The sequence below is a fragment of the Brassica oleracea genome, unplaced genomic scaffold (assembly GCF_000695525.1).
Source record: "Brassica oleracea var. oleracea cultivar TO1000 unplaced genomic scaffold, BOL UnpScaffold00887, whole genome shotgun sequence".
NCBI classification, from domain to species: Eukaryota; Viridiplantae; Streptophyta; class Magnoliopsida; order Brassicales; family Brassicaceae; genus Brassica; species Brassica oleracea.
This window is the reverse complement of record NW_013617501.1, coordinates 16,707-32,916: the sequence shown is the minus strand read 5'-3', so window position 1 is coordinate 32,916 and position 16,210 is coordinate 16,707. Positions and strand designations below refer to the sequence as shown.

General features: G+C 31.7%; 1 protein-coding gene across 1 annotated transcript; it reads left to right on the top strand.

Annotated features, from left to right (window-relative positions):
* Nucleotides 1-10,149: 10,149 nt before the first annotated feature.
* On the top strand, nt 10,150-10,646 carry LOC106320335. Its single transcript, XM_013758688.1, has one exon. The coding sequence runs from the start codon at nt 10,223-10,225 to the stop codon at nt 10,601-10,603; it is 381 nt and encodes a 126-aa protein (XP_013614142.1). The 5' UTR covers nt 10,150-10,222; the 3' UTR covers nt 10,604-10,646.
* The last annotated feature ends 5,564 nt before the right edge of the window (nt 10,647-16,210 follow it).

The following is a 16,210-nucleotide window of genomic DNA, read 5'->3' as shown; positions in this document are numbered from 1 at the left end:
CAACTAAAATATTACACATACAAATCATAAAAAGACCATAAACAAAACTATTATACAGCTAGATATTATTCCTCCACTTCACATCATCTCTTTGTACCACTTTGGGCAGAAGACTTTGAAAGACTTTCTAAAGAATTTGTGGGAAGTCTTCTAGCATAAAATACATTAGAAAATTTCCCAAGAAGTCTTCCAAGAGTCTTCCGAGAGTCTTTCGAGAGTTTTCCGAGAGTTTTCCAAGAATTATCCCAGAAGTCTTCCAAAATCTGTCTCAGATCTGAAAAATCTGCATATTCAAAAGCATTCAAATGGCTTCAAAATAGAGAAGACTTCAAAAATAAATTTTTAGCTAATAAACAAAACAGTCACATTAGGTTGGATCTATCATTTTTTAGAATCTAATATATAAAACACACAAAATACATATCCAAAATAATAACACTTTAGGCAGAAGACTTCGGAAGACTTCCTGAAGACTTCGTGGGAAGTCTTCTAGCATAAAATGCATTAGAAGAATTTCTAAGAAGGCTTCTAAGAAGTCTTCTGAGAAGTCTTTCAAAGTCTCTCTGATCTGAAAAAACCTACAAATTCAAAAACATTCAAATGAGTTCAAAACAGAGAAAAACTTCAAATATGAAAATTTTATGTTTACAAAATAAACAAAACAATCACACTATGTTGAATCTATAGCTTTTTAGAATCTAACATATAAACACACACATAAATTCATAGCCAAAATTTAGAGATATACCTTTGAAAGAGTGAAAGATGAGAATCATGTAATGAAAAACCTGCAAAAAGAAGATACATTAGTGAGTAGACATAAGAAAAAGTGAGAAATGGATATAAAGTTTGGTGTTTTGATGTTCAAAGAGATTAGAGAGAGGTTGGAGAGTTTTAGAGAGAGAAACATTACATTTTTGTTGCAGTCATTTGAGAGGAAGAAAGAGAATGTGTAAATTTTCTTTATATATGGAGACAAAAATTCCAATTAGGTTAAATATTTTCGACCCAGAAGACTTCTGGAAGACTTATGGAAGACTCATGGAAGATTTATGTAAGACTCATGGAAGACTATTGGAAGACTTTAATTTAGGCGGGAAACCTAAATTATTCCAAAATTCAGGCGGGAACTATAAATTCTACTAAAATTTAGGCGGGATGTGTCTGAAGACTTCTTTTTAAGTCTTCTGTGAGTCTTCCAGACCTTAAAATCAATAAGCACTTTCTTAAACTTAAATAAAAAACTTAGAAAGTGTTTAAATCAAGTTATTAAATAGTTACTAAACATATATGGGTCAATTTGAAAAAGAAAAAAAAATGAAGTTAAGATTTCAGAATATAACCCTAAAGATACATACAATACTATAACATATGTTACCAAACCCTAAACCAATGACTCATGAGCCAATATACATTCACTCATCTATGTTGAAAACAATTCAATTTCAGATGAACTAAATTTACATCATTGAGAAATATTTATTATTACATGATTTCAATTTTGTACCCATCAAAATATTTTTTTATAAAATTATAAAATTATTTTTAAGATCTACCGAACGAGAAGACTTACAAAGAAGTCATCATAGAGAAGACTTACAAAGAAGTCTTCTCTAACGGAGGGTTATAATGGTAAAATTGAATACATGTTTTTTGTTTGTTCATAAGGGGGCTGTTGTAATTTCACTAGGCTTTTGGGTTACTTTTGCATTTGATTGAATTTGGGGTACACTTTTGTATTCAAAATCAAGTTTTGAGTCATTTTTGGCAAATCCCCCTTAAAAATAAATATATATATATATATATGTGTGTGTGGTTTTTTGGTATGAAACCAAATAAACAGAAAACCGACAGTATATAAACCGAACCAAACCAAGGTAAATGTGGTTTGAATATGGTAGCTATTTTTTAGAAACTGAAAAAACAAAAAACCGAAAAAACCAAACCGAAACCGTACCGATATCCAGATTGAACCCCCTAGTAATAATAATATGAATGTTTATTAAATGAGACTTCATATTTTATACGATTTTATGATCATTTTTATATTGTTATTACAAAAAAAATTAAATCATTGATCACAAAATTATAGTGTGAGACATTTAACATTTTTAATAATTTATAGTCGTTTTAAGAATTAAAAATATAACATATAAGAAAAAATCTATTTTTTTATTATATGATTAATGTGATTGTTTAATATCTTTTAATTATATGAACTTAAACAAAAGAGGTAAGATACAAAAATTGTTATCAAATGTTTATTATTCATAATCATTAATTGTCATATGTATGTTAATCATATTATGTAATTCCGTAACTTTTATTTAAGGAAAGTGTGAGAATATTCTTTTGTACACTATTTATCAATTTGATAGTTACTTTAAAAAAAAGTATAATATATGTTAAGATGGACCAACCTATTTTCTAGGAATTCTGAATTTCATTTTCATTGTGACACGTGGCTAAAATAACATGTTGTAATGTTTCTCAATTAATATATAAGGGATTTACTTTATACACTTCTTCGTCTGAAAATATCAGTTATTATTTCAAAATATTATGTGGATACTAATCTCTTAAACTATACATGAGCACCATATATTATAGTAACAAAAACTTATAAGAGTGAAAATATGCTGAATTTCTTTTGTATAATATCACAGTTGAGATTTTAAAAAAAAATCAACCATGAAATCTATTCACTGTTATTTTGAAATAATAACTGATAGCCACGGCGTCCGGTGGCGCGTAGCGAGAGAAAGCGTTCAAGACAGCCACGGCGTCCGGTGGCGCGTACCGGCACCGATGGCTCTCTTCCTTGTTATTCCGTTCAAGTCTTCGTGAGTTTATTCCGATCTGTCAATTCTCTCCGACATGCGCGCGGATCTGGGTTAGGGTTTTGTCTCGGGAAGACCGGTTCTCTGCAAATCTTCTTCCTCTGGATTCGCGGCGAGGAGAGAGGAGATAGGATAGTCAGATCTCCATTTCAGCGGCGTTTTGATCCGGGTTGTAGAGGCTTACACAGCTCTTGCATCGCCGATAAAGTTCCCGGGTTGTGGAGGCTTCTTTAGCTATGTGGCGCCGGTTAAGTTTCCGGAGCATGGAGGCTCTTACAGATCCATGGCTGCCGGCTTCTGCACCCTTAGTTCCCTTCTAGGGTTTAGTTTCTGTAGTTTTTTGTGTTGTTCACTTGTTAAGTTAAGTTCGTTCGGGTTTGTTGGATGAGTTTCTCGTCGGAGGACGATGGAAGCTATCCGGAGTAAAGGTTGTTGCTTGAGCGAAGCCTCCTTCTTGGTCCTCGTATTGAACTATGGCGGATGAGATCTCGGTCACGATTGATCCTCTCCGAGATTAGGCGGTCCTGGGAGGTTTGGCGGTCGCGGTGAAGAAGGTGAGGAGTCTAAGTGCTCCGGTGTGGCGCGGTGAATCGGTGGGTGATTCTCCGGTGGTAGTTGAGATGGAGATGATGGTGCGGATCGCGAGAAGGCGGCCGACATCAGTCTTTCTCTCTTGGGCTTACGGGTTGCGGTGTTTGGATTTTGGGCCTTCGAAGCCGTTTAATGTAGTTGGGCTTCGGCCTTTTCGTTAAAAAATCTTCTAGGCGGGAGCCAAATAAAATCTTCAAAAAGAGTAAAAAAAAAAAAATGAAATCTATTCACTGTTCTTAAATGCCTAGGCCTGGTGTGGGAAGCAGGTTTATGACGTTTTGAAATTTTCGTATAAAATGTATATTTTGCTATCTTTATTGCACACTTTGTATCCATGCATACACAATGGATTAATTCGACTATAAAATCACTCACTAACGAATTACTGACACATTTATCAAGAACAAAAGAAACTACGTCAATTTTTTTTTGTTAAAGAAAAAAACTACTTACATTCATATTATATCTTTCTTTTTTTGTCAAGGAGATTCATATTGTATTACATCAGACTAAATCAAAGTGGACTTTAAAAGTGGGCGTATACCTCTATGCACATAAAATATATGATATATTTTTACCAAAAAAAAAAATATCGTATATGTGTGTAACTTTCCTTATCACATGGCCGGTTACTTTTCTTTTTATTTTCTTTGTTCTATTTAAACCTTAAAATTCGACCCAAAAATACAAAATTTAAACCTTAAATTTTTCTTTTACTAAAAAGAAGAATTAAAACCTTAAATTTCCATTAGTGGATAACACTTATGAGATTAAAATGAATTAATTATCAAACCAACCATCAAAACAATGGGCCAATGCAATTTAACGGAAATTGGACTGTATAGCAACGAAAAAAACATATTTCACCAAATAACCAATTTTCCTAACTTTTCTATACGCACCGTCATATATATATATATAATAATACAGTATTGTCCTTTCTTGCAACCGATGTAACCTGCAGAGAAAAAAATTTAAAATTAATAATTATTATGTGTAAAAGTAAATCTAATCTATTAAAACATGAGTACAAAGTTAGATTACCCCTTAACTTTTTAATATATTTACGCTTTCATACCACTGATGTATTAATTAAAGCTATATTTATGGATTCTTTGTCTTTAATGGAGTATTAATTGATTTCTCCGAAATTAAATTTATACTTTCCAAACAAAAACAATCGACATCACCCTTATATATACTTTCTCTTTTATAGTTATTCCATTGCTTAATAATCAGTTATCTCTGTCATTTCCATACAAAAAAATTCACGGTATATAAAAAAATTCAAAAGATCAATGTTCATACTTATATATTAGGTTTTCGTTAACTCTGTACCAACCAGATATATCCATGTCTCACATTTAAGGATAAACAACTTAACAATTGCTATATAAAATACTTCCTTCATACTTTGACTATCTGTATACACCTTAATTATCATGATAAACAATGATTTTCACTAATCATCCAATGTCATACCTTACGGTCAATCAACAAAATATTTGAAATTATAATTTATATAATCATTAAAAATATACATCTTCTTACACTCTCATCCTCACATTTTGTACAAACAAAATTTTCACACGGTAGCCACTTGTAATCAATATTAGTATGATTTAATGATTATCAATATACAGCTTTTTTAGATCCTCATCTTTTAATAATATAGATTTCCAAATATAATAAAAAAAATATCTTTCAAAATAAACAATTACTATTTTAAAAGGCTGTTTTAAATCCTCATTTTTTTCCACATCAATACATATCAGGTAACCAACAGATTTGGAATCCAAAATATACGTAAACCAAATCCTTTAAATCCCGCAATATTACTTATTATTTTGGTAACAAAATATATAAGTTATTTCAACAATATATAAAATTGGCCAGCATAATATTTTTGGTCCTTTAACTTGGGGGTCAATCATCATTTATTCGATTAGTTAATATACCGAAATCTAACCATAATTGACTCATAGATTTCGAAAAATAATTATGCTAACCAATTTTTATATATTGTTGAAATAACTAATATAAATATTGATTATTTATATTGATTATATTTTTTCTTAAAATTAAGACCATATCTAATTAGAAACTATTTAAATATAATTGATACTTTCATTTTTTTAAACAAATCTTAATCTACATTTTTATATCTTACCATAGAAGTTGCATAGATAAAATATTCTTCAAAAAAACTATTGTTGAATCATATATCAACTTCGTAAACCATACTAACTCGTACTTCTCTCTTTCTTCATATTTTAATTTCAAAAATTTGTTTTCTATATATCTCATGTAAATACATAACTCTCTTTATTTATATTTTTTAATTTATTTATTTGATACTAAATATCGGTAATACAATAGACTGTAAACACACACACTAAAATTACTCAATGTTATACGACTAACTATTGAAAATTCATCATTTATTATAAACTAAAAACTAAAAATATATATATATATACCCGCGCGGTTGCGTGGGTCAAGGTCTAGTTATGGCTTAATTGTCTTCACATCTTAGAAAAAGCTTGCGAGACGATGTGTCACACTTGAAGTGAAGAATGAGCAATCTGAGCCTCTTTTCCTTCTCAGATTTGTGGGATGAAATAGTATTGTCTATGTTGATGGTGAAGAGTTGTAGTGGATAATAGAGTTTCAAAGACTCATGTGGTGTCTGCACAAAAGTTGATCGGAGAAGATGAACTGTATATATTCTGCTACTATGTTATTTTATTATGTTCCATTTCATATGATTGTTACTAAAAATGCTTTATTTTGTTTAGAAATATAGTTTTTAATTTTTTAAAGTTCTTGTTACATGTTTTTGAACATGTAAAAATCTCACTATGATATATATTGTATATTTTAATATTACATAATATAGTTTAATATTACATAATATAAAGTACTTTTTATATTTTGATATTTGGGTTTAGATTTTATATTTAGGTTAGGTTTTAGTTATTATAGTTTAGCGTTTAGTATTTAGAAGGCGAAGGGGTATTGTTGGGGTTAACATTAACTTCTTCCATGCAATTATAGACATCATAACTTCACTAGTATATACTATGTCATTTATTTTTGTTCCATTATATTTGGGTTTAGGGTTATATTTGGGTTAGGATTTATATTTGGGTAAGGGTTTAGTGATTAGAGTTGATTTATATTTGGAGTTTAGGGTTTAGTGATTAGGGTTTTGGTTTTAGTATTTAGTATGTGAGGGGTAAGGTTGAGGTCAACATTAACTTATTCCATGCAATCATATATGTTTCATAATTTCACCAATATATATGTACTATGCTATGTATTTTGTTCCATTCTATTTGGTTTTAGGGTTTATATTTGGGTTTATGGTTTAGTGATTAGGATTTTGGATTTAGTATTTAGTAGGTGAGGGGTATGGTTGGGATCAACATTAACTTATTCCATGAAATCATATATGTTTCATAATTTCACTAATATGTACTATGCTATGTATTTTCTTCCATTCTATTTGGGTTTAGGATTTATACTTGGGTTTATAATTTATATTTGGGTTTAGAGTTTAATAATTAGAGTTTAGTAATTAGGGTTTAGAGTTTCATATTTATGAATTGGGGGTAGTGTTTAGTATTTAAGGATTGTGGATGTTGTTGCGTCCTCCTATACTATTTCAGTGACATGGAATAGAACACTACGTGCATATGTATATTACCGGATATTATTTTTTTTAGATGTTGGGGTTCGGGTAATGTATAGTACTTAGGTGTTGCATAGTGATTGAGATTTAGGGTTCAATATATAGGGGTTGGGATAATGTTTAGTATTTAGGGTTATGAGTGGAGTTATAATTTTATACTATTCAGCGATACGGAATAGAACATTTGGTGTATATATGTGGTTATTGAACATGTGACGTGGATGTTTGATATGTGATTATAAACACGGTACAAAAAGAACGACATCACCGACTTTCTCACTTGCAACTGGAAACCTGTTATGAAAAAGGACAGAACCGGATGAAATGTGTTCAAAAAGTCTGATATTGAATTATGTTAAAATCAATGTTACTCACCTAATTAATCATTCAAATATGGTTATTTGGCCAATAAGCCCTTTCAAGGGAAATAAAGAAAGGAGACATGGAAGGTAAAAGGAGAAGAAGGGGAGAAGAAGACGCACTCTTGACTCAGCTTCACGTGTTTGATTCTTAGCCATGTGCACTACCTACCATAAGTTATTGACTATTCAATATATGTACATTCGAACCTTTTTTTTTTTTTGAACAGATAGCATGCATGATTATTTCTGAAATATAGGTTTATGGATAATGCTTAACGTAACTAAGCTAAAATAATGTAGTTTGTAGTCGGCAAGTTAAAAAAAAAAAAATCTAGTTTTGATCTATATGGAGGAAACATCGGAGTTTGTCTACGATCAATTATATATAGTACTTTAGACCAAAAAATTATATATAGTAGTTCCTCCTTTTTCTTATATGTTAGAACAACATTATTGGGGATAATCTAATAAAGAGTTCTTAAAATTTTACACAATATAAATATTATGTTAGGTTCTTAAAACTATGGAAAATACAATCCAAAGTTCTAATTAAAATTCTCATATTTAAATATTAATATTTATCTATACATACATTTTAATTGGAATTAAGAATCATATGCTAAGATATCTTTATTGGACAACGTTCGTCCTAAAAGAGTTTCTCTTTGACGCTCTTCCCTAGGTGGCCGCTTCCATGGATCTCTTCAGTTTCAGCCCAGTTCTCCTCTCCCATGGCTCCGGTAGTGACTGCGCCTCCTCCATCACCACTCTATCTACCGCCTCCTCTGTTACGACTCCGTCCTCTTCCAGTTCTACCGCCGCTGTGTTCGTCTGCTACTGTGCTGTTTGAATCTCTCTCCCCGCCGGAACCGCCGGACTCTCCCGACGCTTCCTTACGTCTCGTTATGCATCTGCTCTTTGACACATCATTCACCCTTTCTCAAGCATCTTCTAACATTTCAAATCTGGAATTTCCTTTTCCAAATCTGGCTAGTGATGGTGTTGTCTCCCTTGTGTTCGTTGATGGCACAAGATTTGGTTCTAATTGGTTATATCCTGCAGTATGCAGTGTGATTCTTCTTTCACTCGTGTTGGTTCGCTTACTCTCCCGTTCATTCTGGTTTGTCTCCTCTCTTCAATCTCAGTTTGTACTCTTGTAGAATGGTCTGAGAGGTTTGTTGTGTGTGTAGCACCAGATTTTTCGGTTATGGACTTAGATTACAATGTTCCAATGAACTTTGTTTCATTTGGTTCTACCTCTATGCATGTTGATGGTTCTCAGGTCGCCTTAATGCGATCTTGTGTTGCAGTCTACTGCAGTATGCAGTCTCCTTAGTGTATTTAGTACAGCTCTTGGTGCTGTGATTTCGTGTTATCTTTCTTGGTAGCAGATTGAAGGAAAACTCGTTGATAAGCTCCAGGGGCGAAGCTAGACTTTCTTATAACTCGGTGCAAAATCTAGTAAAAGTACTTTGAGGAGAATTGAACCCATGTTCTTAGGAAATTATGGGTGCACCATAACCAAATTGACTATCTGAATCTTACTTTTCTAGTGTAAAATGTTTAATATTTAAAATACACTGGGTGCACGTGCACCTTAGTAATAAACATAGCTTCGCCCCTGATACGCTCAGTGGCGAAGCCAACATGTTGGGAGGGGGGTCAGTTGACCCTGGTGAATTTCTTATTTTTAAAAAAAAATTACATGTATATTTCTGTAAAAAAAATTAGAACAATGTTGCAAAGTTTAGTTAATTGACCCAAACAATATATGATAATAATGAATTTTGACCCTCTTAAATATTTTTCCTGCCTCCGCCGCTGGATACACTTATCCCGGTGAATCGGGTTATGGAGGGATTTCATTACCCAACGGATTCCTTTGTGGAGCAGTTTCTTTTCCCAATATTTCCTTCTATGTGGAGTGAATTTGATGGTCAAGCGTCGCTAGTATTGCAAGGATCTTCCTCCTGGCTGATGCTCTTCTCTGCCTTTGTTGCAGTGTTTGTGACCTTTGAGGTTACTCGGTATGCAATTATTCAAGAAGATTATGAGATCTTTCGATTTTTTATGGTCTCTTGTGATGTTGTGTATCATCGATCTATCTTTTGCTTAATCTATGTTTGGTTTTTTTAGCCCTTAGTGGCTCTGATGTACTCTCTTTGTGGTGATAAACTTTTTTAAATTTCTAATGAAAGTTTGGTTTGAATAAACAAAAAAAAAGATATCTTCATTGGAAGTGCTCTTATGGTTGTGATTTAGATGAAATTAAAGACAATAAAATTTGTTCGATGTACTGCTCTGTAAGAGAAGTTCAAATTCTCAAGATAATTGTTATAGAAAAGCAAAAATATATAAAAAGTAACTTGAAAAGATGAGTAACCTAACTATAAACATATAGTATTTTAAAGCTAATTGAGCTAGAAATAAACTATAGACCAACTTATAAAATAAATGTGTACCATGTTTTCGGTTTTCCCACCCACTTTTAAAATCAATTTTGCTAAGACAAGAAGCTATAAGATTTTCTTATGTTTAGGTAAAAAAGGAGTGTATATTGTATTTTTCTTCATTCTATAATAATATTAATTATATTATATGCATATACATCTATTTATATACAGTATATAGGCATACGCTTGTCAAATTATCAGTTAGATTCTCTTTATCATAACACTCAACAACACTCTCACTGACCCTCCACTTTCCTATAAACTACTTGTTAAGTCACATAAATGGCATTTTCCCGGCCTATACCCGACGGCAAGATCACCGTCTCAACCACCACGACTAAGAAGCGCGATGTCCCAAGTCCGCCGCCAAACTGCTGCGTCACGTGCCTTGCGAGGCTCATCAGAAAAGTGAAGAGAAAGGGGATGTTGCTGCTGTCGGCAACAGCGGCTCGAAGACAGTGTAGCTCGTTGCAATGTCGGTACGATCCAATGAGCTATTCACTGAACTTTGATGGTGGCGCGTGTGGTACTCTTCCAGATGATGAGGATTATTATTTCCGATTCTATGCGTTTTCTTCAAGATACGTTACTGCTAATACTATCAAGAAGATACCACCATTTCTTAGAGAACCCCTCTCCACCTCTTTACATGAATTTGTGTAATCTTTTTGTTATTTGAATTTTTTTTTCGTTTACAAAAAGCTAGTTTACTAAATCTCTTATTTCGTGTTTTGGTTCGTAGATTTATATTCTATTTATACATATTGAAATAAGGTTGAATTTCTGAAATGAATAAGTTTGGGATGAAAATTAAGTGCTGAACACTGATTTTAACAGAATTAAGTATCTAACAATTAATTTTGATCTGACCAGTTTTATTCCTTGTACGTACAAGTAACCGGTAAAGGAGAGATGGTGAGATGATGTTGACAACAACAGGTATGGTCATTATTTACCAAAAACTATTATCTTAAAAGGGAAGATACACATTCCACGTCACATATTAAATAACCGCATACGTTTCAGTGTGTTCAATAAATAAGTGGACAAAAATAAACCACTAAATACTAACCCCACTCACAATCACTAAATACTAAACCCAACACCAAAACATACATCATGCATATTCACTGTAAAATAATATAAACCCTATCAAATAATCACTAAACTGTACCCAGAAATATAAACTCTAATCCAGTGTCAACACCAATTTTTCATATAATAAACTCAAATTTCATACCAGTAAGATGAATTACCATTCTATATGAGACATATAGAATAGAAAATGTGAAAATACAGTTGCAATCTAAAGATCATCTTACCATATTTCTCAAATATTGATATGGCTATGCCATTATGGAAGGTAGTAATGCTTGCCCTAATGTCAATCCCAATCGTACATAAACTAAACCCAATCAAATAATCACTAAACCCAATCAAGGAAGTACCCCAATCCTAATTACCAACTACTAAATACTAAACTCTAAATCCTAATTACTAAACCCTAAACCTAAATAAATAGATTAAGCTAAACCCTAATCAAAGAAGTATAAACCCAAATAGAATGTATATAATATGGTTTACTATACCTAAACTTTTACTTAGTAAATCTAAACCCTAGGCATGAACCTATAAACTCAAATACAATTTATAAATTGTTTTGCAATATTAAATACTTGAAAGTACATTTACTTGGTTAGCATGTTGCATATCTTATATTCCATATAGTCTAAGTAGTATAGTAAACGAATGTTCCAAATAATCAAATTTGTCTAACACTCGAAAAACGAATTTCATATTACAATCAATCATACAAATGACAAAGAAGACAACTATCAAATTTAAAAACATGACAGATTATTACATTTTTAAGGAGTAGTATAAAAATATGTCTCAAATAGGTAACTTTACATAAATACTTTAATACCCCAGTATTTCATAAACTAAACCCCCAAATAACATGCATTTCCATTCTACATGAGCCTATAGAATAGATAAGGTGACAAACGATATAGCACAATACATATATATTGTTCAAATTTTGAAGAGTCTACAATCTAGATACTAAACTTTATCCCAACCCCACCTCATCCCGTAAATACTAAACCCTAAACTCTAATCATTGAACCCTAAACCCAAATATAAACCATAAACACAAATATAAACTCTAAACTCAAATAGAATGAAACAAAATAAATAGCATAGTACATACTGGTGAAATTATGAAATATATATGATTGCATGAAAGAAGTTAATAATGACTCCAACCATAACCCCTCACCTTCTAATTAGTAAACCCTAAACCGTAATCACTAAACCCTAAACCCAAATATCAAATATAAAAATGTACACAATATTATGCAATATTAAATCATATTATATAATATTAAGCTATACAATATAAATCATAGTACGATTTTTACAGATTCAAAAACATGTAACGATAGTTAGATATTAAGAAAATTACAAAATATATTTCTAAACAAAATAGCACACTCTTTATTAATCTTCAAATGGAATAGAACATGATAAAATAGTATAGTAACAAAGAGGTAAAAAACAACAAGACACATATGGGAAGAAGAATTGGCTGCTGTTACTTCACGTTGCCGTGTCTCCTCTTCCGTCAGACAAGACACCATCGATTTCACAATCAGAGAAACCTCCCCTTCAGTCACCCACCGAGAATGCAAAAACGCTATACTCCTGCAAAAATCAACTCCGATAATCGTGTCCGTCTCATTTCTCTCTCCCAAATCTGAGAATCAAACGATTCAATTTCTCGAGAAAGAAGAAAGGTAAAAATTACGGAGATGATGACGGAGCAAATACGGTGGCGACGATAAAACAAAAGATGATGATGATGATGGTTGTGCTAGTTGTACATGTAGAGGTGATTGAAGCTATGTGACAGAGATTTATGTGTTCATCGTATAAAAAAATAGAAATTTGAGAGAGAGAGAGAGAGAAGAAAAAAAATTATGTGTAGATGTGCGACTTTCCAGTGGACACGATTTTCTTAAAAAAATATAATGATTATTAAATTTTTTCTGCAGGTTTTGCCGGTTACAATAGAGGACAATATGGAAATATTACATAAAATACACATGATACAGTGAAAAAAATAGAGGTTTTAGTTATAGATTGAATTAAAATTTTTTTGGTGGTTATACAGTCCAATTTCCCTTAAAATAAACATAATTACGTTTAGGTTATTAGAACGTCTCTAGAAATTTATTAGAAACTCTAGCAATTAGAACAAAAGATAACCTTTAAAAAATATAAGAAAATAGAGAAAACAAAGATCATTTCTTAAACAAAAACGCCAACTCTTTTTTCATTGGTTCACTTTTTCTGGCCGGTAATGTAGACTTCTACGGATATTCGCCGCTAGTCTGGATCTATTTCGGTGGAGTTCAGGATACACCAGATTATTCAAAAAAACATATGTTAAATTTTTTTATTCATGAGATCTCTTTATCTGCCATTCAAAAAAAGAAATATTTTTTTATCTATTTAAAATTTTAAACCAATTGCTGATCTTAGTTATCTTTCACAAAGACAATTTTTTTTTTGCAACAACCATAAAGACCATTTAAAATCCAACTCTAAACTAGACGCAGGAGCCGCACGTTGGTGTCACTCCACTTTGGTGGACTAATGCACGCGCATGTTATTTTCTAAACATACGACAATATCAATTAATTTTATTTTCTATAACTCGGGTATCGAAATCCAAAAGCTGGACTAATTTTCTAGAGGCAGGTCCACCAGCGACATGCAAATCCGATTACTAAACGTGAGAATCAGATATTCACGCCCGTGGATAAATTTTTAAATAATTCTTTTTTTTTGAATATATGACACTTATACCACCTTTCCAAACCCACAATACCGACCACATCCACATGATTATCAATTAATTTTTTCCGAATATATAAGTACATCTATATACATAATTACATATATTATAACTGTAAACGGCACAATGAATCTGAAACAGTCGAAAATGTGTGATATCACGAACTGAGACTGGAACTTGAATCTTGAACTTATTGTAAAATGTTTTTTTAAGTTTCTTGGCCACATTAACCAGTAAATGGACCAAGCCTTTGCTGTCTTTTTTTCTTCCGTTGTAAGTCAATGAATCATTTCATCTCGATTGTAACATCATTAAAAATAAAAGAAAAACATCTTTAAAACTACTTGTTAATGAAATTACTAGAGATAACAGTGACTAAAGAAATGTTAAACCATCTCCGGTGTATTTTACTATTTGTATTTTTAAAATTGAGAAACTCTATAGTAGAGATAGAGTTTGTTTCAATATATTCTGCTAAAATAGCAATTTCTAATTATAGAGAAAAAAATAGAAAATTACTCTTTTTTTCTATTATAGAAAAAAAATAAATATGAGTTGGAACAATTTCATCTCTAAATAATATTATAAAAGTGAAAATAACAATGAATTAGAGATGTTTTTAGTTGTGAGAGTTTAGATTTGTAATGATTAATAAAATTTCTAAAATCTAGTGCTATTATTTTATAGATTCTCATTTTCTCACTAAAATCTAGTGTTAATAGTTTAATGTTAATATTTTATATAAAATTCTTTGTTAGCTGTTACTCAAGTGTTTCAATTTTAATTATCTTATTAATCTATTAAAATTAGTGTTATTGAGAATTGTATTTTTAACCATTTAATATGTAAAACAAGGTTTTGAAAATACTATATATAACTCTTTAGATTCTTAAAATTATTATAATGATTATTTTATAGATTTTCATAATGTATAAAAAATCCAACTCTTTCCAAATTTAATAAATTTCTCAACTTTTAAAATCAACAACTCTATATAAATTTAACCTGCCCAATAATACCCTCTATTTTTTCAGGAATATATTTAAATTGGAAAATGTTTGATAGAAAATACATAAAAATGGGATATAAGGCCATATTGGAAGGCGATGCGTGTTTGTTAGTGTCTCGAGACAATTTCGCCGAATCCTATTTTAACAGTCTTCTACTTTGGTGGCCTTCTTCTTTTGACGACTATTTGACATACGTACTCGCATGTCACATCACATGAAATTTCGAGCCGTACTCCAAAAGAGAAACTTGAAAACAAAAATAAATCATTGTTTTTCTCTTAAATACAAGGGAGACAAATCATTGTCATGTTTAGTTTCTTTTTTAATTCATTCTAAATTATGATGAACTAACCAAGCGGTGATAGTCTAGTGGTAATTTCTTGGAGTTTGATGTGTATCCACATCAGTTATGGATTCGATTCCTCCTGGGAACTAAATTATCATCACTTGGCCAGTCTGGGCTTGGGGTTCGGACCAAGTGGTTTACATGGTGGATCGTAACAGATGATCGGTTCACCCTCTAGCATTAGTCGGAAGGTATTCCAAACTCGGGTTAGGCAGTGTGGTAGTCAATCCACTTTGTAGCACTAATTACGATCCTCCCGAAGTCGACCGGATCAACCGATAGGGTTTATCAAAAAAAAAAAATTTATGATAAACTCCGTAGTATTCAATTCACAGACCGGTACATACTAACTATACTGCTCTTGAAATGAAAAACAAATTTCCAACCGTTCGTTATAATGATTTTGATTTTTGACAATTACGTTGCCACCAATGATTGAAAATTATCATATTGATCGTATAATGAAAAAAAAGTAGTGATTAGTAACTTAACTAGAACCATGTTAGTTGATAAAAGAAACTCGAACCATATTATTGAATTATCAAGTCACCATAAGCCATATTGGCCGAATATAAAAAAAAAATTAAGCTTATCATGTCTAGGCGTAATTCTAACCAAATTACTTTCAAAGGAAACAACACAGTTTTTAACCAAATGGTCTTGGTCTAGTGGTAAAAAAGTTCCAGATGTAGCTTCCGTCCTGGGTTTGATTCCCTTTGATCACCCATGGACGCCTTAAGTGGTAAAAAAATCTGAATTTCTGTGGGTCTCTTGCTGATTAGTCATTGGACCTAGAAAGCTTTTGGAATCACACCAAAGTTATCAAAAAAAAAAAACAAACAAATGTTGTAAACTTAAGGATTAGAATCTGTAAGTTCTTATCATTAATCATAACATATGGTGCCCTTATATATGAGAATTACAAAGAGATAAAAAGAAAGACATAAATATGGAAAGTGTACAACTACAAGGAAAAAGGAAACTGGGGTTTCCCCTTCTCTCTAAGTCTAAACCGCCTCTCTCTCTCTCTAGGTATTGGGCCGGTCATGGAC